The 27,545-nt window shown below is 33.3% G+C and overlaps 1 protein-coding gene across 2 annotated transcripts in view; it reads right to left on the bottom strand.

The window, feature by feature from the left end:
* Positions 1 to 27,545, bottom strand: part of LOC126780501 (homeobox protein araucan-like) — a 126,051-nt gene that overhangs the window by 8,486 nt on the left and 90,020 nt on the right. For both annotated transcript variants that reach the window (XM_050505054.1, XM_050505055.1), the window contains exon 3: positions 7,833 to 7,945. In XM_050505054.1, coding sequence (XP_050361011.1) covers positions 7,833 to 7,945 — 113 coding nt within the window. The remainder of the gene's footprint in view (positions 1 to 7,832; positions 7,946 to 27,545) is intronic.

Here is a 27,545-nt window from a genome sequence, read left to right as displayed (position 1 = left end):
ATAACGTAACGGCAGCAAAAATAAAGCCCGGCTGCGGCGGTTTCGCGTTAAGAGCAGTTTTTAAGCCCACGTTGCCATTTGCATCCACATTCTGAACGTAATTGTGGCGAAACGTTCCAATCCCCCAGGCGGAGCGTACCTGACTTCGATTTTCTCGACATGACAAAGGCGCGGTCTAAAGGGCCCAATAAATAGGTTCCGCGCGTGAAAATAGTTAAAAAATGGCCCCGACCTGCTTCGTTCACACGCAAATTGATGCCTTGTGAGGCGGTTGCAGGGTTTAGTATCGGATAACTTCGAAGACCGTTTCCGCACGTGATACGAATGAGATTCGCGACTCTGGAACCATTTGTTGGTGTTGTGACGCTTTGATTTAATATTACGGTCGCTATATAAAATAGACAATAATAAATCTTTATGGATAAACATTTTCTTGTATCACAGGATGAAAATAAACCTTCTTACAAGTAAATTACAATTTTAACTATGTTTATTTGTTATTAAGACGTTTCGAAGTTTAAAAAGTGACAGTTAAAAAAATTAAAGAGTCCCACTAGTTTGTCAGTCGAGGGCGGGATTTTGCACCTCGATGCATCAGGGCGTTGCAGCGCAAGCGTGGGTAGAATATGGGCGTAAGTGTTCGATCGATAGGGACGCCATCTTGCGCGGACACCGGTTACAGGCTGGTGACGCGATCGAATTTCAAAAAACTAATTAAAATGGCCGATGTACTTGCGAAAGGTAAAATTTATTGCAGTTATATTAAATGAATATTTTTTTATTCTGTATAAATTATTTATTAATGTCCCTAATATATACCTATACCTACCTATATACAAATATATACACGTATTTTCACAACAACCTTAAGACTATTAATGTCGAATGGGCACAATTTAAAATAATATTATTTATGTGTCCATTCTAAAAACACTCAACTAAAAGCGCATCAGAACGTATTAATGTATCAGACAAAGGCATACCCACACAAAGCCGCTGAAACCAGACCGCTTTAGTTTTACACGAATAAGCTCTTCAGAAATCTACAGCAGGCGAAGACAGCGGTTAAAACGTGAAATACAGCGCTTAACGCTGTACGCTTCATTCATGGGATTCAGCTATCAGCGCTTAAGGCGCTGCGAGACAACACTAAGCCGTCTAATTAATATAGATTTCACGACGCGTATTTCTATTTTGTTGGAAACAAAACGAGCTAAGTGACATCTAATTTTAAAACAGATAAACAAAAGATTTTACATGTCGGATAGAATAAGTCAATGATTTAGTCAGTTGGAATTTTGTAGTCCCAAATCATAAAAATTAAGTGACACATTTTTTTAACAACAAAAAAGATTTTAACTATTAGGTAAGCGAGCGATAGAAGGAATAAATGTTTGGATGTATAGAAGAATAAATCTTAGAACTTATCTTGTGGGTATACAAGACTTCGACTAGGATTTTTTTTATTTAATTAATATTAATTTATAGGGTTGCAAGTATATTTTAAGTATAGAGAGAGTCCATTTACTCATAAATCTTAACGAAAAACTCCTAGTCCAAAGGGCAAGCAATAGTGTTTTTGTGCATAATTTCTGTTATTGATTCTTTTCATGGCGAAAGAAAACGTCGTGAAGATACGTGAATGAGTGGGATGCAAATCGATCACATGTGCATTCACCAACCTGGATACCTGGAGGTATAATTTAACTCTGACGACGCACGACTTTATATATTAATATAGACAGATCAAGTAAATTATTATTGCATTTAAATTGTCATGTCAATGACTATTTTGGCTTCATCTATACTCATATTATAAATGAGAAAGCAAGTCTGTTTGTTACGCTTTCACGGCTAAACCATTTTTTGAGCAATAATTTGAAATTATTTTGGTTTTGCAAATTATTCGAAATAGCTGAAAAATATTATTACCTAATTCGCTTTATAAGCTTTATAAACTATTCTTGTAGTAAGCGTACGCTTAAAGTATAATAAATATTTATATTATACGCAAAATTATATGGTATATTTACATAAATGTATTACCTATATAAAAATATTTATTTTAAAGTACATTTACAATGAAGGCTTTATATTTGTATTATATATAAGTTATCCAATAAAAAACAGATATCGTAAAAACCGAGTAAAACGAGCCGTAATAGAGTAAAATTGAATAGACAAGTATTTGGAAACGATTGCGGTCGGGTGGTCGGCGGTCGGGGCGAACGTTACATATTTGAGTGCGTTCAATCCTGTATCGGAGGCTTACGTGCCCGGGGGCTTGTGGCCCACGTGCCCTCCCGCCTCAACTATGTACCAGAGTAAATAAGTAATACAGCCTCCTACATCCCTCCCCCTGAGCTTTCGCACGGATTAGAATTAGCAATCGTAACACCGAGCAATTTACATCTACGCTTCGATCACTCGATTATTCCCTGTAGAGTTCATCGAAGTCGGAACCGATACCTCACCAACTCGATTAATAACAATTACAGTCGATTTTAACGCACTATCCCCATTGCGTAGATTTATTGCCGCGACCGAGTCGACGCGACGCATCGGCTACGTTGAGTCTCAATCGAGCGAAGCCGTGATATTTGTTAGAGTAAAAAATGATCCTGAAAAGCGTCGCTTAGAGACGCATCTCGCTAACGACCGTTCCTTATTTGGTTTATTTAAAATTTAACGGTCCAAATCGTTGGCTCACAAATAATTCCCTCAGCCGGGAGCCCCGAGCGATGTAATTTCCTGCTTATTTTGATCTCAATGGTGCGGTACAAGTGCTTCTCGTCTCTTTTCTCTAATTTTTGTACGGTTTTGTACTCGAGACTTGTTAAAAATAGCCAAGTAATTTTTCATTTCGGCGCGCGGCATCCGTGGCAGATTACAGGCTGTTCCGAATAATACGCTAACAATACTCCACTGAAGTCTACGTCGCCGACAACTTTTGTTGTTCTACGCTTTTCAGCGTACTTGGCCCGTCTAACTTATTACCCGACTACGTTTTATGAGACACTTGAAGTTTTCGCTCTGATATGAATATACAACGATTAAATCTGTGAACGAGTAATGTTTACATGTATATTTTTTACGTACGTTGTTCGTTTTTTTTTTGTCACGATTGTTTTTGTTAGACGGGTAAGGCGTCGCTCGATCATCCTCTATGCATGAAACAATCGACCGATGTCGGGAGCGATAGATCAGTGTATTTCCGTGCGCCGCGCCCGATGCCATCACTCTCTTTTTTACGCATAAAAATTAATGTCGCTCCTAATTATTTTTAGATTGTAACGCACCGCCTGCTATATATTAAGTCGAGTGGAGCCGAATTGTCAGCATAACTCCGCTTTGATGTATAATTATTTGTTCTTATTTTTGACCAATTCCAGTGTGATTCATGAGCGGATAAATTTTCAAGTACGCCGTGGAGCGTTTAATTGATGCGTCCACATAATACGTTGTTATGACAGTTCTATGAGTTTATCTTTACGATAGACACTTGGTATTAAGTAGTGGGGATGTCGTTATTCTTCATTTGAATATTCATTGCGTCCGTTAGAGATCTTATTTATTGGTTATTTAATTTGTTGTTATTTTGTACATGTTACAGGCGATTTGCGTAGCAATTATGTTACAAAAAATGGTTTAACTATAAAAAGAAATTGTTAAGGAACGTTCTGTCGTCGTGAAATATAATAATATTTCATAATTGATATTGGGATGCTTTTGAAACATTTTTTTAGAGTTTGATTATTTAGTATTAAGAAAAAAAATATATTATTATATTAAATCCAAAAATGTATACTTAAAAATACAAAATAAATTAAATATTTATTTGATAATAATTAATCAACTATTTATTTATACGATTTTAAAACCTAGTGATATTATTAACTACTATACAGTTATAACAGAATATTTAATGTACATCTTAAACAGCTTAATTTATTTGTGTGACGAGGAATTATTTTTAATTACTGCGAAATTCTCTTTCGAAAATCTTTGAGAAATAGTTTAAAACATAATTCAGTATGAAAATATATACATGACATTCGAAATGTAATAATTAATATTATTAAAAGGATTTATTTTAAATTTTTACGGTATTTAAAATATCTATATATATATATAATATAATCTTTCACAACAGAAATAAAATTTCTGTTGTGAAAGAGAAATAACTGACATATGTGCTTTGATAACATTTGTTATAGTCTAAATTCCGAATAACTCGATTTCAATTTAATATTATTTTTTGAACTGAAAAATAAAAAATAAATAATATAAATTTTTTAATAAACATTTTTATGTAGCTTTTTGTGTAAGTTTTTTTATAGTTTATTTTTTTTTAACTATAGACATATGTATATATTTTTTAAGTACCTATCTATAATTATTAAGAGAAAATGCATGATATATATATTCTTACCATTTGTGTTTTTTATTTTTCAATTAAAATAAAACATTTTATTAGTTGTAATCATTTTTTAAACTTAGAATGTGTTCGCGTTCTTACTTCAAAAATAAGATGTCAACATGATATTACGTCTCAGGACCGTGCCTTAGGACAAAGAAGAATACTTACCAATTACGTTTTATAGATTAAATTAGAAGTAAAATGACACACCGATTCGGTCAAATGTGATATTTAAAAGGATAAAATCGAAAGGAGATCGAAGATTGACAACTCACTAACGCTGTCAATTAGGTCGCACTATTAAGTCGCTCATGAAAAAAAGTGAAAGCCGAGATGGCCCAGTGGTAAGAACGCGGGAATCCTAACCGATGATCGTGGGTTCAAACCCGGGCAAGCACCACTGAATTTTCATGTGCTTAATTTGCGATTATAATTCATCTCGTGCTTTACGGTGAAGGAAAACATCGTGAGGAAACCTGCATGTGTCTAATTTCACTGAAATTCTGCCACATGTGTATTCCACCAACCCGCATTGGAGCAGCGTGGTGGAATAAGCTCCAAACCTTCTCCTCAAAAAGAGGAGAGGAGGCCTTTAGCCCAGCAGTGGGACATTCACAGGCTGTTACGGATTAAGTCGCTCATAAAAATGGCAAATGCGGCCAGTATATTGAATTTATTCAAATAAATTAAAAATATACATAAATTGTGACTTATTGAACCAACAGAAGATCCAAGACAGTCTTACTCTGCAAATATATTACTCGTATAAGAGGCATTTGCTGCAAATATTTCTCCTTGATTTTGAGACAATTAATCGATTTCAAAAGAGGAATGTTTTCTGTCAGTCGTATGTCACACGTGAAATGTTGAAAATTGACGTGATACGTGTGTTTTTTTTTTTTTATATTCGCCGGGAGGGCAAATTACTCTACTCCACCTGATGGTAAGTGGTAGTAGAGTCCAAACGCGACGACGGCCAGTACAGACGGGAAAAACGTTCTGCACTAGCCGCCTTCACCTTGCCGGCCCGCAAGATGCCTCTTCACGTGTGCTTTAAATATTATTATTATTGTTGTCAATGTCTCGTATGAAATTCTGACATTACACGATCATGTCCTGTGATGCGTTTCGGGTTTGTACATAAGAATAGCTCAACAGATTTCGGTGTTATCACCTATGAGGATAATTTTAATGATATCAATTTCATATAGAAAATATTGAAGTGTCATTACTAAAAACACTCATCATATTTAGTAATCGTAATAATCGTAGAAACTTATTGAGATAGAAATATTTTATTAATTCAATAAAGAATTCGTTTTCGAGAGGATTAATTGTTGAATAATAAATAATGTTATTTTATGACCATTTCGATCTATTCGAATATAAAAAATACAATAGAAAGATGCCCAATGTTGCAATATTATATATTAAATCAAAATTCGACGAAGGACATAAAATGTCAGAAAGTGATATGCGATATTGATTAAAATAATTATGATATTTTGAGTACACAAGCGTCAAAATAGCGTATAACGGTCTTAATTATAAACATTGTTTAGCGGCTTTATTTAAAAACTGATTTCGCTCTTTCTGTCATACGCTCATAACTATGGCCGTGTCTGTCGAATGTTTGTTTCTTATAGTGTATTTTCTAATTGTCATTTGTATATAGCAGTCATAATCGTTGACAAATATAACGAGATTGCGAGAATACGTAAGTTGTGTACGGTTTTTATTCCCAACCGACTATCAGCGTTAATAGTCAGAATGAATAAATATTATGATTGCGTGTTCGACAATTAGCTTACAGCGGTTACGAAAGGAATCATATTTTTTTATGACAGGATAATTATGATTATTTTACCCATTGTAATCGTCCACCGTACGAACGTCAAGTAGTTTTATGCAATATTTATCGTGATTTCGAAAAGTGCAATAACTATAAACAGAGTTCGGTATTTTTATGCTTTTTATTATGACAGAATACAGATTCAATTATTTCATTATTATCTATTATAGTGAAAAAGTAATTTAATTAAACTAAACTAGCAACACACATCAAAATATCACATATAAAATAAGTAATTAAATAGATTATATAAGTAACTCATTTATATTTTTAGCAACTACACATAACTAAACTAATTGTGACCATAATTATATAATTGTATAATGTTTACTACTATTTTAATATCAACGTTATCATACAAACAAACTATTTAACGTCTACACAATACAACTCTAACGAGGCTACAGGCGCCATCTCGTGACAATAGCGTTATGTGAGTTACAGGTTCAATACAAAACGTAGTAGCCGCGTCTGCAAGTCGATAAGTTTGCCGAAAACGTCAACGGAACGCGTCGAGCGATTGCTTTTCGAAGAAAAACTGTGAATTAATCAGGGCCTAGCGCGGAATGGATGCACCATCCGTCTCTGTCATACACGTCGATGGTCGTGTAAAGAAACGAGATGGGGGAAAACCGGGAGTGATAAGTTGTCCGTCCCTCGCGGCAAGCACGCACCGCCAAACGCGATGCGTGCACTTAGCGCTCCGTCTGGCCGTGTTAATTTGAAAAGGATTATACATTAGCATTTTACAATTTCAATCAACGATACATTCCATGGAGCTCATGGGAAATGTACGAGATGCGAATTATAATGATGCTAGGTTGGAACGTTCTTAGACGCGGTTTTAACAGTTATAATGGTTCTGACATTAGAGTGTCTCTCAACTCGGTAGCGTTTTTGCGGTTAATAAACACAACGAGATGTCAATGTATTTTCTTTTTCTGAACGATTCAAGTCCGTCATGAAGGACTGTGGAACTTATTATCTTAAGATGAGAAAAATATTAAATGTATTTATTCCAATTATCTTATTTATTAATACAGAATAAATAGACCAGTTTAATGGTATTTTTTGTATTTCGTGTAATATTATTACTATTTATATTATCAATTTTGGTTATATTCGATATTTTTTTATTATTTATTTAATACGTTAAACAATTTATAACGTTGCCTTATAAAAAAATACAGGTCCCGAAAATAATTAAGCATAAACGATTTCGATATATAAACTTTTAGTAATATGAAATGAAAGTCCAATATGTATGTATATATACACAACATTTAAACAAAATAAAGATGTCGCTTATAAATGAAAAGGGGTGTATCGTTGTTATAATTTAACCAAATTGAAACACGTGATATATATTAATAATCTAACCAAATGAATTTGAAAACTCCAACCCGATAACAAAACGCATCTGCACAAATGATAAAATCCGGTGAATTGAAATGGGCCCTTCGCAGTGCGTTGTATCGAGGGTGTACTATCGCAAGCGTTATCTTACTCCAAAAGGCCTTAGGGAGTACGCAATGGGAATAAGGATTAGACGAGACTTACCCATACGCAGCCAGAGTCGGGTCGTAAGGGTAGTAGCCGCCGGAGGGTTGAAGGCCTGCTGACGTCCACGCTGACATCTCGCCGCCACTTTCCTTGAGCGCGTACGGGTTGCTCTGAAAAGCAATACGTTATAAGCTACAGTGCTGTAATATTTAAATTAGTAAATATATTATGCAAGTAGGTAAGTCAGTTTGTTACGCCTTCACGGCTAAACTATCAAAGGGTTACAAGTACTTTGCAAGAATGTCTTAACTAAGATTGCGCTTTAAGCAAGTCTTGTTATATTATAGTGGAAAATCTTTAGAACACACACGAACAACAGAATATTTGCACAGCGCTTTAAGTTATAATAAGTTTTACACAAGTTGAAACCGTTTCTTGAAGGAATATAAAGCGACGTGATATTAAAGAGATAAAAAAAATTAAGAAATTTTTGTAAGCACAATTAAGCACACATAAATTTAAGCCAGCAAGTGATTTGTCTGATTGTAATTAATGATTGTACATTGAAAATGACAAAACTATCAGATACCCCCTGACTTTGTTTATTCTCTTAACACAGATGTTTATCTAAATTTTGACTATATTATGACAAATAATTGATCGATGTCGGTGCCTTAATAACATGATTAGTTTATATGACAATTGAGTTTTAAAATAAACCCTGGTTTATTAGGATTTATTTGATCAAAACCAAGCTATTATGTTCGTCTCTCTCTTTCAAAGCACCGAGCTCAGACTTTTAACATATTTCTTCAAAAATGGAACAAACGAAGATATGTACTTAAATATTTTCCGAGTCGTTATTTATTTTGAAATAGGATTTCCATTAATTCAAGCAAAAGTTATGCGATATTAGGAACATGACATTATATTTTCTAATCATAATATTATGCATCCAAATAATATTTAAACTCATTTCCTTTAGACATACCAACATTTTCAAATTTCAACATTATTAAATATCTTCAAGATAACTGAAAATTCTACATATTTTCTCATATACAATTGTAAATTCAATTCATAATTCGTATACTTTAATTCAACATTCAATATGAATACAAATAAAAACATAAATAAGCTAAATACGTAACTATTAACTGTATAAATCACAACATAATACAGTCAATGGGCCCTACAAATGCGTCTTAAATTTAATTAAAGTTAACTCAATAGTCAGATAAACTGAGTAACAACAATAAAGGTCCCATGTGTACTGACATATCACTAACGTATTTGCATAATGTATGTACCAGGGAGAGGGCCAGAGGGGCCAGAGGGGCCGCAGGGGGGGCGAACTATTAAGTTCTACGCACCCTATGTGTGATAGCTGTTTAACCGTAGTGAATAAGAGGGTCGGTTTATACAGCCCTTGGAGTTATTCGCATACATTAGGAGCAACTAAATTAAAAGTGTGAATGATTTGTCCCGGGAATGAATCCCTTGTCTCCGGAGCCCCTTGGTCCTTTATAAGTAAGGTATCCTGAATATGGAGTGGTGTTCGGAACGAGCTCTACGTCTCTATACATTTGCTTACCCCGGTTTTGAGTGAGGATGCATTGTTATCCCACCCTCTTTCGCACCTCGATCATTTGATGTCGTTTGTTGCGGATTGGAAAATCGATAGATTGCGTTGTAGAATTTCTCATTGTTCAGTTGTTTATTATATTTAAACGTTCAGAGGTTCAAATAAATAATTAACTAAAGAAATAAAAACAATTTTTATCGTTATGTTGCCGATGGTAATAACTCATGTTTAAATAAAGGTATAACTTACATTAATATAATGTAAAGGTATGTCATTCAAATATGCCTTCTCTCGTCTCTTCTCCATCTCGTCTCGCTTTTTATGCATTTAGGTATAAATATGATTTTATTCTTATAAAAGCTATTTATAGATTTTGTGTAAAATATGACGAACTGAATAGTTTTGTATTTTTTCATATGAATATTTTATTCATATAAAAAAAATACAAAACGCATGATATAAATATAATAATAAATTAAAATAAAAAAATATTAATCAATTTAAAATTAAACAAAAATAAACGTTATAATCATAAAATTACTTAATAATCAGATGACGTTAAACATTTAAGCTGCCATTTTGTGCCCCCGCCGTCCCTATCTATAACACGAGTTACAGTATAAGCTAGAAAGGAACATCATATTACAAATTAGTGTCAATTCCACACTTACTAATAAGACGGTCAAGTCGCAAAGCGTCATTAAATACTGTATTAGCATAGTAGGATAATATATATTTTTACCCTAACTATAACCGATATCCGTTTGTTTATAACAACGACAAATTATAGCTTATTATGTACTTTGAAATTGCACTGGAAGAATGTTTAAAACTATGACAAAAAAAAAAGATGAAGAGAAAATATTAAGAACGTATAATCTAAAGAACGATACATATATAAATAGTGAAATTCTCATTGATCCGTCTAAAAATATTTTTGTTTCGATAAAAATAAAATTATGTTATTTTAAAAAGTACGTAAAAATTTAATGTGAAGTTGAAGTATAAATGTTTAATAATTTTTTGAATTTGGAATAATTTCGATTGATCGAAAAAATAAAGATAAGTGACGCGTATTGTTGTTTTTAGAACTAACGAAAAATCTCGGAGTCAAAACTCAAGTGTCGATAAGTGACAGTTCTTTTTTCTTAGTCAAAAAAAAAAAAAATGTTTCATGTTTATCGTGTTCCACATAATAATTTTTTCACTTCACTGTCACTTAAGCTAATTTTAGAAGCGATATCAAATTATAAAACAATGTAACAGCGTTGTAATCACGACTATTGTATCATAATATAATATCCGTTAAACAGACTGACGGCATTACAAAAGACTACTACAATTCCAAGTGGCAGCTTACAACATTAATAAATAACTTCTAAATATCTTCAGACGTAATAAATTAGAGATTTAATAAGTCTCTTAGTAAAATTGTATGTTCTAATTTTCAAACAATTGTTTTGTAATATATTTTGCGTAACAGCTGTCTGCTAAAAATAATAATCGCGCGCTTTAATGGTGACAGGCGTTCACCATATACGCCCATTAATTAAAAATTTGAGGATAAAAGTCAAAGTCAAACACCTTTGCATTATAGATTAGAATTAGGTATTTATTGATTGTCAAAAAATCTACCACCCGTTCGAAAACAAAAACCACAGACTAGAGAATGAATGAGCGAAAAAAACTCAATAGATTATGTACTTATTCGATTGCTTCATTGTCAGTTTGTTAGTTTTGTTGAAATTGAAAAAAAAATAACTGGAAAAAGGAACTGTTTTATATATTTCTTATATTGTATATACAATATAAAATATGTAATTAACTATATTAAAATTAAATAAACAAGAAAGTTAAGTCAAAATTAAAGTATTATATAATTATAAACAATTTTATATTATAAATACGTTGAGTTATTATGCTATTTAGATAGTTAAAGAAATAACACATAATTACTAGTAGAATTTAAAGTCACAGGTTACTGGCTATTCATAATAAAATATAATTGTTTGTTTTTCGTGAAGAATTGACGTCGTTTACAAGAAATATATAATATTTATTTTACTTTAAAAAAAGAAAGAGATTTAAAATACTTATGGTTTTTTTATGACCGTGGTATTGAATATGCCTCGGGGTCTTTGAATTTTACGAAAATATGCCTCTATAGGTAGGAAACTACAAAAATGTGTTAATTTTCCTATTAATCAATGCTGTCTCATTTAAGCGGCGTGCTCAAAGGGTTACTCATATTCAATACATAAACGTATAACGCTATAATATTCGTTTATACATATTTTACATTGCAGTCCAAACGAGGAGCGTTGTTTTTAGTATTCATAGTACGTATGTACTGTGTGATTTCCTCATTCCATCAAAAATTAACAAACACTTTGAACAATTTGACACTAGCTGTACATTATTAATTAGATATGTGTTTATGTTCAGCAAGTCAACGTCTGACATGGTCAGCTATTATTGTAAAAACGTTTATAGCAAACTTCCCAAATAAATTAGCCTACGTTTGAATTTCGAACAATTATTCGTCAAAACAAGGTAAGAGAAGTATTTGTACCGACAACGAAACATGAATCCTACAAGTATTCCCTTATAAGACGTGTTAAAATATAGAAATATTCACGTAAACCCCTCGGGAACACACCGGTCCCTCTCACCAAGATCCCATTAGTTAAGATTAAACAATATGAAGTGTAGTTTTTCTCATTGTGATGGAATTTCACTTCTAATCGTGAAAAATGGTATTTCCCCGATTTCGCGACTGCATCATTAATTTAAATCATTGTCCCCCAAAATAAGCCAGTGACAAATTCGCAACTCTTTTGTGGGTCGTGATAAAAACTTGCTCCTCGTGGTCATGACATGCCCTAACTATGAGGGATGGAGTCCCTTGCGTCATGGCCACGTGCCCGCCTGAGTAAGTTCGGCTAATAAAAAGGCGCATCATCACAGTCATGATGTTAATCATAGCAGGAAATGTGATTATGATGTTTTCATTATTTTATTGTATGTAGATTTTCCTAATCGATTGATTATATTTCGATAAAGTTTTTTATATTATGTTATGACAGACATTATTATGTATGATTATATTTTTGTACCTATTAAGTAAGTTATCATTTTTTATATATAATATTTAATCACCAATAAGGAAATGTCGTATTCAAACAAACATAAAAATTTACAACAATACATGTATAATAACAGAATACCTAATTATATAAATGCATTTGTAATATATAGTATATATGTAGTTAAAATATATGTAAATATAAAGTAATAAGTAAATAAGTCAGTACTTCTTAAATAACTATAAAATAATACATCAACAATCAACACAGAACGCGCGTTCCGGACCACGTAAACTCCATTATTTATGCATTTAAGGCTCTATTAATGACTGCCACAGATATTAAGTGGTTATATCCATTTGACAGTGCGATAAACCTCATTTATTAACCTTTAAAAATCTTATCCTGACCCCACTTCCGTAAGACTGCATCTAACAATGTTTTAATCGATTCTGCACAGTTTTCGAGTCAGCGCGCCAGAGGCTTTATTACGGCCCCAAATAAATATAAACAGTACGAAGGGGCCGGCCCCACTATTAGCGTTATTCACACGGCTCGCTAGATTTATAAACAAACGTCGTTGCAGAATTTGTCAACTTGAATTCGAATAAGATGGGTTCAGACTCATTGTTAGTATTTTTTTTTAAATATTTTGTATAACGATAAAATTAATTAATTTTATTAATTCATTAATGAATGATTAATTGACTTTAAATATTCATCTAATTAATTTATTAAAAATTAAAAGTCTACAAAATTACACTGCTTCAAAGTTCGTTAAAAGGAACGTCAATAATAAAATGTTTTTTTTCAAAATTAAAAATCGATTAATGATTCTTGGTCGGAATAAAAAATCAAATTTGAAATGATCAGAGCGGTAATCACAATTTCATTGCATTAAATCGGTGATAAGTTATTTGACGGTTCATAAAGCACCCTCGCAGGCGCCGAGAGAAGGCGCCGCGCCGTCGGTGCCAATGCCAAATCTGTGCCACTCATCATCCAAATCTGGCAGGACTGGCCGACTGGCAGTTAAGGGTCGTTTTACTAGCTCCATTGTATGCATTTTCTGCTTCATAAACTGCGTATAATGAAGCCTTTTCGTGTTTGCGCCAAGTGCTGGTTTGATGTGACTTGGTACTTTGGGATCATAGGTAAGCCTTTGATCAAGAGATACCTATCTACAGAAATTTGTTAAATACATTATTATTATAATTTTTTGTTTAATTATTGTTTTTGACTTTTAAACTATAAAACTAAATTAAATTATATGTACATATTTTATTTTTAAGAATAAAGGCTCGTATATTTTTTTTAAATGACATAATTAAAAAGTAATATTGTTTTAAGCATTAAATTTGCAACTTTTTTACATTGTTATTTATCAAAACATAATTTCGATTACGAAAAAAATTTCTTAAAGAAAAAAATAATTCTCAAATCCAAAAATAAATTGCACGCTGATGTAAATTCATTAAGGGTTTGTTTTATTTTGTTTCTTCTGATAATAGAATTAACATATTTAATCGTAAAAAAACTTGTATATATACATTTACATTTTTACACGCTGTCGGATAACATATAATCACATGTTACGAAATGAATATTAAAAAAAAAACGTCTTAATTTTAATTCGAAATTCATTCGAAGTTCTAATTTGAATAAATGTCTTTAACCCCAACAAAAGCGATTAAAGTTGTGTGATTTTAAGCGACGTTTTTAGATAAACTTAAGTTCCACACAAAATTAATTTGTTCGTATTATATATGTCTAATGAATTTTATATGAAGGTAAGTTTTTTTCAACTATTGTGTTTTGTATTGCACACACGGACTTACGCTCAATCTCTACGTTTATTATTTTCATTGTGATAGTTTGTTTGGGCACTTATTAATTTCCTTACGATATTTTTAGGGTAGAATAAAGAATATCAATAAAATAAGATTATTATCGAAAATTTCTTCCAATTTAGTAGCAATGCCAGGGTACATTTAGAAACACTTTCCCTTGACGTCGGTGTCGTCTATAAACAACCTACGGCTAGCTTCCATGATTTTTTCTTTCTTGAAAACTAAAATCAATTTCTTAATAAAGGAGACCGTGTTATAATGTTTGGTGATTTTAATTTGAATCTACTCAGCAAAGAAAAATTAGTTCAGAACTATAAAATATCTTCCAAGAAAAATATTATTAAAATCCTCAATAAAATCAGCAATTAATATTGTACCCGGGAAACAACATCGTCAAAAACGATCCTGGACCACATGAGTACAAATTTAACTGAAAACACTTTTCACCTAACTGTTATTGAATCCGCTTTATCTGACCACAAACATTTGTACCTCGAGATTAAAAGATCAGAACCAGAGCGTATAAAATCAATATGAATCAATAAACTACACGAATCTCGTGAAGTCATTTAAAAATATTATTGGTAACGAAGATTACGAAAAATGGAATATGAGGATTACAAGCCTTATTACAGAATGAAATCGCTAGTAATAAAATAATATAAACTAAAGTATTAAATCTATCATGTAAGGAATGGATAAATAAAAATTTAATCACATCAATAAATAAAAAAAATTAACTGTGGCATGACCTAAAGCAAGCACCTGAAGACAAAAAGCTATTGAAGGAGTTTAAGCAGCAAAGAAGCACTGTTTTCACAAACATATAATCAGCTAAATATTGACAATATTATTACAATAATTTTTAAAAATTAACAAAAGAATATCTTAAAAATGTGGCAGCTTCTTAATAATTTAACTCGCAATAAAAACGATAGCAATTATATATACCGTCAAAACTACAATCAACTTCTATGTTGACCGATATTAAGGAAAAAAAATGACAAACATTTTTCTCCACAACAGGGAGTGAACATGCCAATAAAATTCCCTCTAAATTTCATAATAATTTAACATATATAATTACAATGTGCAAATCAATAAGCAAAGACAAACAGCTAACAAAATTAGAACCAATCACAATACGAGAATCATTAAATATTATAAATAAATTTGACTCAAATACCAGCTCAGGAGTGGATAGAATCACGACAAAAGTTATTAAATCTTTAAAAAAATGTTATAGCAGAGAATTTAATCAACGGTTTTAATAAATTTTTAACTGAGAGATTCCCTAACATTAACAGTAACAGCCTGTTAATGTTCCACTGCTGGGCTAAGGCCTCCTCTCCCTTTTGAGGAGAAGGTTGTGGAGCTTATTCCACCACGCTGCTCCAATGCGGGTTGGTAGAATACACATGTGGCAGAATTTCAATGAAATTATACACATGCAGGTTTCCTCACGATGTTTTCCTTCACCATTAAGTACGAGATGAATTATAATCACAAATTAAACACATGAAAATACAGTGGTGCTTGCCCGGTTTTGAACCCACGATCATCGGATAAGATTCACGCGTTCTAACCACTGGGCCATCTCGGCTTATTCCCTGATGAGCTGAAAATCGCCAAAGTTCGTCCTTTATTTAAACCAGGAAACAAAATGGATCCTAGCAATTACCGTCCTATATCGATGCTACCGGTGATATCAAAAATAATTGAAAAAGCACTACATACCCGGCTCAATAAATTTCTGAATTCCACTATCTTTACGAGAAACAGTATGGCTTCAGATCAAAATCGAATAATGTATCAGCTGCTGTCGATCCAGTGACAAATATAAGACTTAACACCGATAAAAGGAAAATAGCCTTAGGAATATTTATAGACATAAAAAAGGCATTCGACACAGTGAGCCATAAAATCTTTTTATGAAGGCACATCAGGTCATACTTAACAAATAGGATGCTGATTGTTCACCTGGATAATCACCAAAGTAGGCCAGAAATGATCACTTTCGGCGTTCCCCAGGCTCAATCTTAGACCCATTACTGTTCCTAATTTATATAAATATTATACATGAGATTAGAATAAACCTTACCTTATATTCTGATGATACTAGTCTGTTCTACTATGGTAATTCAATAGATGCTGTAGGTCATCAAGCTCAATAAGATTTAGATACTTTGAATGCCTGGCTCCAATCAAACTTACTGACTATCGATGCGTCTAAAACAACTTACATAATTTTTGCTGCAAAAAAACAAAAAGATAGGCAACTTCAAACCCCTGTCAATTAACGGGGAATTCATAAAAAGGCTCAATACACATAAATATCTCGGTTTAGTCCTAGATAATGCTTGCGTGGAAACCTCATATTGACAAAGTGCTGTGCGAGGTATAATACGATGCCTTCCGAAAAGTGTATGTTATACTATCTATAATTCGTTAGCTAAACCACATTTGGACTATCTAATTGATATTTGGGGTTCTGCAGCCAAAACCAATCTACAAAAATTACAAACAACACAAAATAGACTAATAAAGACTATTTAAATACAACGACTTCGGTTTAAAGACATTTATTTCTCATAAAGAACACAAAAGTTCACTTATAATAAGAAATTACAATAATTTTGCCTGAGGGTACATTTAAAAGTCTGCCTTATGAATTATATACAGTGAGATAAAATGTTGCGGGTAGTTATATTACACAAACATGTTTAGGTAGGGGTTACATTAACTTATAAATTATTTTGCACATTTTCCATTACACGTTTTTTGAATATAGGAAAACTCTTGCTATTAATGATTAAGTCTGATAATTTATGACTTAACACCTACTATAAACATTTATAAGGATACAAAACTATGAACCTAACTCAAATCTATAAATATAACACCTGCTTTCATATTAGAAAAATCCTAACAAAAGACACTCAAATTACTTTCACGAAAAAAAAAATTCATAAACGAATGACTAGAAATGTAATAACATATGTTTAGGCTCATCAAGGACAAACTACGACAAGAAAAGTATTTTTTTTGAATCGATCCCACAACAATTTGCCGAAGGATATCAAAGATATAAAATCGCTTCATAATTTTAAAAAATATCTTAAAAGCCACATTTTAAAGGATTCTTCTTAAAATTCAATTTAATAATATATAAAATTAATCTAAATAAACAAAGTTGTAACTAATATAATATGATACGTAATAACACTACACTACTCCTAACTTAAAACAATGTTACTTATAGATATACCTTATGTAAAATAGATACTAAAATAATATTCTATGTAGGTATACTAAGATAATAATAATGTACCAGCGTATACTATTAATGTATATTTATTATATTTAATACGTTCTACTCATACTCGTTTCCACCAGTAGACGAGCTGGTTGGCGTAGTTGGTAGATACTTGCCTTTCACGCCGAAGGTTGTGGGTTCGATTCCCACCCAGGGCAGACATTTGTGTGCATGAACATGTCTGTTCACCCTGAGTCTGGGTGTAATTATCTATATAAGTATGTATTTACAAAAGAAAAGTAGTATATGTAGTATATCAGTTGTCTGGTTTCCATAGCACAAGCTTTGTATAAGCTTAGTTTGGGATCAGATGGCCGTGAGTGAAAAATGTCCCAGGCTATTAATAATATAATTTACATATGACAATAATTATTTAATATTAAATTAGTTAATTTATATATATTTATACATTAACAACATAATAAATAATCGCAAACCAATTTAAAAACATCAGATAAACCTAATGTGCCACCGTCCTTAGTTATCATTACTTTGTATACGCATTATATTTTTTTACTACTTCACATCTCAAAATATTCATACTTGTTTGCACTGTACTGATATTATTAGATTATTGTAACATTCATCGTATTACTATGTACGCCTATTCGATTTAATTTTTTTTCTAATTGTTTTGTAATTTTCTCTGCAAGTGATTTAAATTAAAATATTTTTAGGAAATAAATATCTCAAACCGTAAATATATAAAAAAACTCTTGTTTCAGTTTAAAGCTATATCTGATAACATCGTCACGTGAACGAAGCGGTGCTTACAACAATATTTTATTTAATAATAAATAATTCTAAGATTTTATTATGACAAACATTCATATGACTATTAGCAGCTTATAGTTTCCATGAGTTTTTCTAGTGATCGTTCGGAAATCAACGTCTGTCGGATGAAACTATGACTCGTTTCCAGCAGTAGAACAGCGTAGTTATAATATAAGCTTCCATTTTTAAAATAACAGGTCTATTCCCAGTGGTCCCGTGGGACATTTACGGCCTGTTATGTATATATGTAGGTTCTGCGGTACTAAACTAAGCAACAATAACCTTCTGCATCTTTTCGAGCAATCTGAGCGTCTAAATTATGACGAAAATTAAAGTGGTAATCAGACTATTATACACTATCGTAAAAGCGTTTGTAAATAATACATGTAAGGGCGTCCACTATTATTGCACCACACATAGCTATAAACATACAGTTTTAATACTTATTTGAATAACAATATCAGAACTGTGTAATACGTTCTGTTATTGATGCCTTAATAGAGAGAATTATAATTGCAGAATAATCTATATGAATAAATGAGGTCTTATACATAATGCCTAACTGAAAAATCTATATAACAAATAAATATAATACTTGTAACAGAAGATGCACCGCGATTCGGAGGTTTTATTACATAATACTATCACAATAAGTCGAGATGGCCTAGTGGTTAGAACGCGTGAATCTTAACCGATGATCGTGGGTTCAAATCCGGGCAAGCACCACTGTTTTTTCATGTGCTTAATTTGAGTTTATAATTCATCTCGTGCTTGACGGTGAAGGAAAACATCGTGAGGAAACCTATGTGTCTAATTTCATTGAAATTATGCCACATGTGTATTCTACCAACCCGCATTGGAGCAGCGTGGTGGAATAAGCTCCAAAGCCAGCCCAGCAGTGGGACATTAACAGGCTGTTACTGTTACTGCACTATCACATAAGTGGCCTATTTCACTCACTCTAAATTAAGACTAATAACGTGACAAGCGTGAATTTCATATTCTTGTTAAAAATATATATCGTTAGTTATGTTATAAATGCGAATGTTTTTTTATTTGCTTATTACGCTTATACGTTTTGACTTCTCAATCAATCATTAAGAAATTTTGCGTACAAATTGTCACAGAAAAAAAACCTTGGGTCTAACTGACACAAACTCATACGCTTGCGAAGCCGCGGGCGGATACTAGTAGATTATATAGATTTATTTATATTCAACTTATTAGGTCATAAATAAGATTGACAGCCCCTCTCAATGCTTAAACGCATATCAAATATTATATATAAATATGTCTACTCATTATGAAGTTATATCCCATAGATAACAATATAAATAATATTTAACGACCCTTTGTCACTTTAATAAAAACCCCAAAATATTAACACAATAAAAACTTTCAGCTATTTATTACATTTTTGTTTACAGCGAACCGAGGGTAAGTGCCCTTAAAACTAAAAAGTGCTGTATTATTCATGTTATAAAATAATAATGATACTGAGCACGACTTGCAAAACCTAAAAGTGAATTGTAGCGAGTAGAAAAAAAATGACTAAGTGGATAAAGACAAAACAGAAACGAAAGAGTCATTTCATGCTGGTAGTGACGCAATCGTTTCAGTGAACGCGATATTGGATCTTAGTGCATGTATGTTAAAGTCTACATTTGTCAGCGAAGAGCACGACGTGGCTAACTTCAATAAAACATTCCCCCAAATAAGCTATGAAATGAGCGTCAACGGGCGCCGGCTCTTGGGTATGTTACAATTATTTGATTGTGGAAGCGTAACAATTTTATTTTACGTTTTATTTAACATTTATATCGTTACGGCAATTTCACGGGTATCAAGGAATCGCTAGATTGTGATTTAAACAAAATTGCTCATTTTCCACTTCGTTCGCAATGTGAAGGCGATTCGGCGGGTTAATATTATTTTATTACCCGTGATATTGTATTACCGATCGAATAAGTTTTTTAACGGCGCGTTTTTATCGCAATCGTTCGATATTGGAAATTAACTTGTTTGTTTTCTCTCGTTAGAGTTTTATTGGTTATCGTTAATAAGTAAATTATAATGGAATCGTCATGGCTTACGTTTCATTTTACGTTCAAAATTAGTAAAGATTTCGTATAAAAACATTAGATTACGTATAATATAATTTTGTCTCGTCTTAGTTTAATAATTGTTATCAATTAAGATAGTACTTAAACCCCTAATTATTGGATTAGACATATCCCGCGTCCGGACGTCGGTAATCGTAAATAAATAAACAATAAACCAGGATTAAACGAGTCAATCGGAGCTGAGGACGCGGTCACGGTTACACCCAAACCGACGCAGCACGACGCGATCATTCAACGATCGTAAACTCTCGCAATCGTATCAATTAGAACCCCGAAACCGATAAAGCTCCGCTTTAATTAGGAGAACAAACAACAGAAGGTCTTTAATGAGAGCGTGCGGGATGGAAGGGACGGGGGCGCGGGGGCGCGGTCTACGCGATCAATTATCGAGACTCTCTGATTGATTCGTCGCGCTGACGCGTCTCTGCGACGACGTTCGTCGACACCTCAATCTAAATCCGCACATGCCGAACTCGGCTGCGTCAAGTTTACCCGACGAAGCGTCCCGCTTCGCCGGCCACAAATTATACCTGTTAAACTCGACCTAATATAATCAATCGAAAACTCAACCATCCGAACTAATAACTTGAAATAAAAACTCGGCCCCGTTCTCTAATAGCCGCCGAGAGGGTGAACGGCTGAAAACGTATAAATTACCAATAAAACGAGGACATTAAAAACCATTTAGAGATAGCTGTTATAGAGCGTTATAAATATATTGTATAAATTAATATATTATTTTGATAGTGGAGTGAATGTTGAGGTGTCAGTATTAATGGTCGGCGGGGAGGTCGAGGGGGCGCACAATGCACCCCCGGGGCGCTTTGTTATCCTGGATTCCCTGGCCGTGACATCTGTCCGAATCGCTACAATAACTTGCAAAAAACGCAGTCGAAATTTACCAAATGCGAAGCGACGCGGGTTATTTTCCGCTGAATATAAAATATATTGTCTAGCGCGACAACTTCATTGACGTCATTGTCGCTTGTGACGTGATCATTTATTCTATTCTAAATTGGGCCTCTGTACCCGGTGGTCCTGGGATAGGCATCCCGAGCAATTACGCTGTCATAATATTATAAAGGACGATAAATTTTATTTTTCAATGGATTCTCGTATTTTGCGATAATTGTATATTATTGTCAAACCGACACTGATTTTTCGTTTTTATAATAACAGTGTTTTTTTTTAGTTATATGCGGAATAAAATATTTTACGTTTTCAATTCATGTAATGTAGAAATGAAATGTTTCGATTTCGCTAATTACGATGCAAAATATGTTTCAGCGCGTCGTGTTTTTTTTTGGAATACATTATAAATTTGTATAAATTAAAATGTATGTATTTCTTTATTTACAACAAATGCCCCACAGCTAAGCAGAAGTCAGTTTCCTTTCCTCTTTAGAAAACGGTTTGAAGGTTTTCTCCCCAATCCCAATGCGGTTTGGTGGTGGGGCTGAATTTAATTCACACGTCCAGGTATCCTCACGGTGTTTTTCTGGGTCACTAACCATAATATAAATTGTAAACACAAAACATATCAAAAACCCAGTTATGCTTGTCCGAATTTGAACCTGCGATCTACACACAGAGACACAATCGAATTTATTATTTACATAACAAGACATAGGAACCTACAATTAAAACTAAGACTTCTAAGAAATAATAATTTTGTTATCTTCTCGTAGCTAAATTATTCTATATGATGTCTGTACAGCATTTTTATTGAGTATATAATAAAAAAAAATATAGTTATAATAATGATTGATCCTGATCGATTTCAGACAGACGGCATCATCACGGATGAGACGGCAAATCCAGACACCGGGCTGCTACTGAGAATTTTTAAGATGAAAACTTGATAGCTTTTAATGCCCCGGGTTTTGAACCCAGGACGTAGCCACTAAACCGAAGTGACAGTTAAAAAATGATTATATTATATACGACAAGAAAACTGTAATTATCATTTATTTTTTAAAAGTACATTTGAAATGCATAATTAAATGACTGTTCAAAGGTAATTAAATTATCATTGCAATTACGGAAACGGTAATAAATACATGTAATTATAAATTTAATTACAGTTGAGATAATTCGTTAGAAAGTGTTTTATTATTACAAAGCGCGTCTTATTTTGATTACCCGAATAATTAACCTGTAAGTAATATTATGATAATTATAAATTATACGTTAAAATTACGAATAGGTCCACTTATTATTCGGTTCGAAGAACATTTGTGTTGAAATTTTAGTAGTTCTGTTCAGTTTTGATTAATTATAAACATTTATTATCAAATTAGCGATATCGAATAACTTTTTAACGCTGCACGTACGAATAACTCGCTGCACCGTCAAAGCGACGCAAACCTGCCTGAGCCTGTTATTATACTGGCTTACTCATACACCAAGCTGATTGATTAATGCTACACTATTTATTCTACCACAAAACACAGATACTACTGTCAACATTGTAATTTATAAGTAAAAATGGAACACCACAAATATCCGACTGCAGCGTACCGGCCTCCTTCCTCTTAAAAACCGCATTTGATACACATTTCCTCCATGAGGATTATAGAAAGTTTTTTTTTATAGAATAGGAAGGCGGACGAGAATATGGGCCACTTGATGGTAAGTGGTCACCAACGCTCATAGACATTGGCATTGTTAGAAATGTTAACCATCGCTTACATCACCAATGCGCCACCAACCTTCGGAACTTAGATGTTATATCCCTTGTGCCTGTAATTACACTGGCTCATTCACCCTTCAAACCGGAATACAATAATACCAAGTACTGCTGTTTTGCGGTAGAATATCTGATGAGTTGGTGGTACCTACCCAGACGAGCTTGCACAAAGCTCTACCACCAGTAGATATATAAAAGTTTACCTAGAGATAATACTGACGGATTTGCGTGTATTTCTATATACATAACTAGTTTTTGATTATTTACTGAGACAAATTGTGTATCAACAGCGTTATGTTAGTTAGCCTTACGTTAAGTGTCAACATAATTAATCGATTCAAGTGATGGATTCACTATTCTTTGAACATTGATAATAATAAATAAGAGTAAACATGTTTGATTTTAGATATATCTTTGTAAATGCGTTTCAATCTGTTTATTATTTCGATACTTCTTATAACATTGGAGTGATAACAATGCAACTAATAAATAAAATAAAACAACTTTGTCCGAAACTCTGTATAATAAGTACGAATCTGAAAAGCGCGTCGTCGATAGTTTTGATTGTAAAATTAAATTACATATGTAATTTTGTATTATTTATTAAGTCGTCGTCGCTTCATTGCCTAGGGTTGGGTCATTTACAGACGAAGCATTCATTTAAATTTATGTAACCCACCGTTGAAGGGAGGCATTTGACATAATTTATGGATATGTTTTATTCATAATGCACAAAGGAATCCTAAAACAAACTTAAATGAAATGACGCGGTTACGAGCTATCTCAAGTTCGATCGAAGAGTCGTTTTTTATCCTAATGCTCGGCGACCGCTCGCGGACGAAAATTACGCTGGATCGAGTTTTTTTTTCAACTTCCGGCCGAGATAACGGTCTGTGAGCACCTTTTGGCTGTTGTCCGTGCTAATGCCGCATTCGGTATAATCACTACGCCTTTTAAAAACAATGTCTTCATCCCCGATTCAATTTCGGCGGTTCCAATTAGCGCACATTAGTCGACTTCCGATCGGTCGCATCCTACGCGATCACGATTAATAGCGCGTCTCCTTGCGGAACGCTTGCAATATCCTCGATTCCGGCGGAGGGTCGTTACGAATTTCCTGCGAAGTGCTGCGTCCGCAAATCTACGACATAACATGCCGACTGCGGTCAACATTTCGGTGCGAAGTGTGTCCAAACAATAGTAAATGCATTTAGCTCGACCATCGTTTGATTTATGGTGAAATCGTGTAGGTAATTTATAAGAGTGGCGTGGAGAGGGCGCGCTCCGCCGTCCGGCATCCGCCGCGGGACGTCGGGACGTCGGGAAATCGGGGAAAAGCCGGAGATTTATTAGCGGCAGAACCGCAGGAGTCGGCTGACCGCGCGACCGCTTTGTTTGCCCAGTCATTAAAGTCGGCAAGTAAACGTTTAGTGCGAAGATGAGTATATTTGCGAAGCAATTAACGCGTCCGAGGTGAGACGAGGGTAGCGGGGCGGTCATTGTTTGTAGATGATTACGCCGAACTCGCCCGAGGCGTTGCGAACTGACAGATTTTATTTGTGGAACCATGTATTTCGGGCTCGGATAACGTCGAAGCGCTTATGTGTCGGCCGGTAGATAACGATACAGAAGTGTACGACGGTATATCTGTATGTAAACACACGGCGTGTCAATCACGGCGGAGCGGTCCCTTACAACATTTTATCGGTTGTCATATAACCTAACGCATTTATGTCAAATTGTCGATGTATCTGCGATAAGCCCACCCACGTTCCACCGGCCCTATTGCATCATATCGAAGCAATGGCGGCCCATGTTATATTTATATTATATATACCAGCACTCAAGAGATTATTATTACAAAAATAACATATGTTCTTTGCAACATTTATCTCAGCCGCACTCGTAGTTGCGCTGATCACGAAAGTTGCAGTTATTATGTAAAAGTGTTAACGGCTGTAATTATCGTAATGCGTTTTGTGTATTGCAATCGTAAGCAATTAAATCGATCTGTTAAACGCGTCTGTACAAAAAAAAAATGAAAAGAATCCACTTTTTTTGGTATCTACGTTATCTGAAACCTGTTCTTCGTATTTGCGTCAAACTACGAATTAGTATAAAGTTTATCGTCGAATTTAAATATTTATTTCTCAATACAATATTCGGGTCGGTAACTACATAGCTTGTCAGAGACAGCCTTAAATAAACTTAATTATAACTTTAGCAGAGTTAAATATTTCATGTGCAAAATCTTGGTAGGTGAAACTGTACAGACAATAATATAAGAAAGAGATAAGATATCACATCGTGTTCGTAAATGATTAAGTATTGCGTATGTTTGATTTTTTTAAAATTAAATACCGACTAATTTATTTTAGTAGACATCTATGATACTTCTTTTCTTTATTTAATGATGAATATAAGTTTACTTACCATCCTATTACAAAACATGCTAAAAAATTACGAAAAACCGACAAAGAATCCAAAGTGGCCTGTGTCAAATAAGGAGCCGATTGCATTACCGTAACAGCCTGTGAATGTCCCACTGCTGGGCTAAAGGCCTCCTCTCCTCTTTTTGAGGAGAAGGTTTGGAGCTTATTCCACCACGCTGCTCCAATGCGGGTTGGTAGAATTCACATGTGGCAGAACTTCAGTGAAATTAGACACATGCAGGTTTCCTCACGATGTTTTCCTTCACCGTAAAGCACGAGATGAATTATAATCACAAATTAAGCACATGAAAATTCAGTGGTGCTTGCTAGGGTTTGAACCCACGATCATCGGTTAAGATTCACGCGTTCTTACCACAGGGCCATCTCGGCTTTTTAATCAGGGGGTCGATTGCATTATTTTATGATAAATTATATGTTATTTATAAATAACAACATTAGGTATTTACTTTAAATACAGCATAGATACTTGTGGTACAAAAATACTATAATAATTTACTGAACTAAACACGTAGATATATATTTATATGAATTTATTAATTCATTGTAAAAATATTTAGAAATAATTATTTTATTTGCTTATTTTTAAATATTACGAATGAGATAATTTAATTAAATTAGAATTTAATAATATAGAATGTATATTATTGTTGGAGATGTATACGTATATGTATATAAAAATATATATTAATATTATATGTGTAAATTAAATAAGACGAAATGAACTCAGCGAGATATAATTTAAATACTCATTTGAACGAAGTTGTAATTGTGAAATATTCAAACAATCGACATAAAGTCAACCGAAAATAATACAAAATAAAACGATTTTAATTTTAACGCGTTTATTTCAGGAAACCCGCTTTTATGTCCTCTGCCGTCCCATTCGGGCTAATTAGTGTTGAAATAAAATAAACTCAGCCATTACTCAGAAGGCAAGGTCGCGAGCCCTAATTAATTGGAGAGGCTCATAGATGCCACGTACAGATATTTCGTGTAATAGACCGGAGCTGAGCAGTTACCATGCTAGTTACCAATTATATTTTATTTGTAACGTTTTATTATAAATATTAAACTTGAATATAAAATATTATATGTCTTTACTCTCAGCTTTGCTTGATAAATATGTCTGTGTGCCTATAAATTATCTCTATGCAAATTACTATGTCGATCTTGCTTCGTCGTTGCTTGAAAAAAAGACAAATTTTCGTCATGTTTGATTAAAGATATATTTATTTTGAATGATTAAAACATTTTATATATCTATTTAAAAATCCTTAATACAAATAAACTTCGTTCGATTCCCAGACTACGTATTTGAGAGCAGATTTATAGCGAAAAAACCGTACAAACAAACAGACTAACTTTCATATTCATAGCATAAATGTAATAATATGAACATTTGTACATGATACATGCTGGTAGGGCTATATGCGAGTACGTGTACCACCCACACATAATTTATACCGCCGTCCAAAAATAATAAATTATTTTCATTTATAGACTGAGTGAGCCAGTGTAATTACAAGCACAAGACACCATCTTTGTTCCCAGGGTAGAGCATTATCCTTGTACGGTATCATTATAATTTCTTACAGTGACAATATATATAGGGTATTTCAATTTTAAATTAAAGAAAAAGTTTAATTATTTAATCTAATTAAATAGCCTAAAGTATTCAATTTAAACATTTGCACCATCTAGATACTATACACAATGAATTACTTTAATTACAATAATTACTTTATTGCTCTTAAGGATTAATTAATCTTGATACTCGACCCCATGTCTCGCACAGATGTTTATGTTGGTGTTGTCACAAATCGCTATTTTATTCGAAACGATCTTACCGGCTTTGCTTAAGAGTATTTTGAATATTAATATTTTTTTAATATCA

The sequence above is a fragment of the Nymphalis io genome, chromosome Z (assembly GCF_905147045.1).
Source record: "Nymphalis io chromosome Z, ilAglIoxx1.1, whole genome shotgun sequence".
NCBI lineage: Eukaryota > Metazoa > Arthropoda > Insecta > Lepidoptera > Nymphalidae > Nymphalis > Nymphalis io.
Note: the sequence above shows the minus strand (reverse complement) of the source record. Positions and strands in the feature narration are given on the sequence as shown.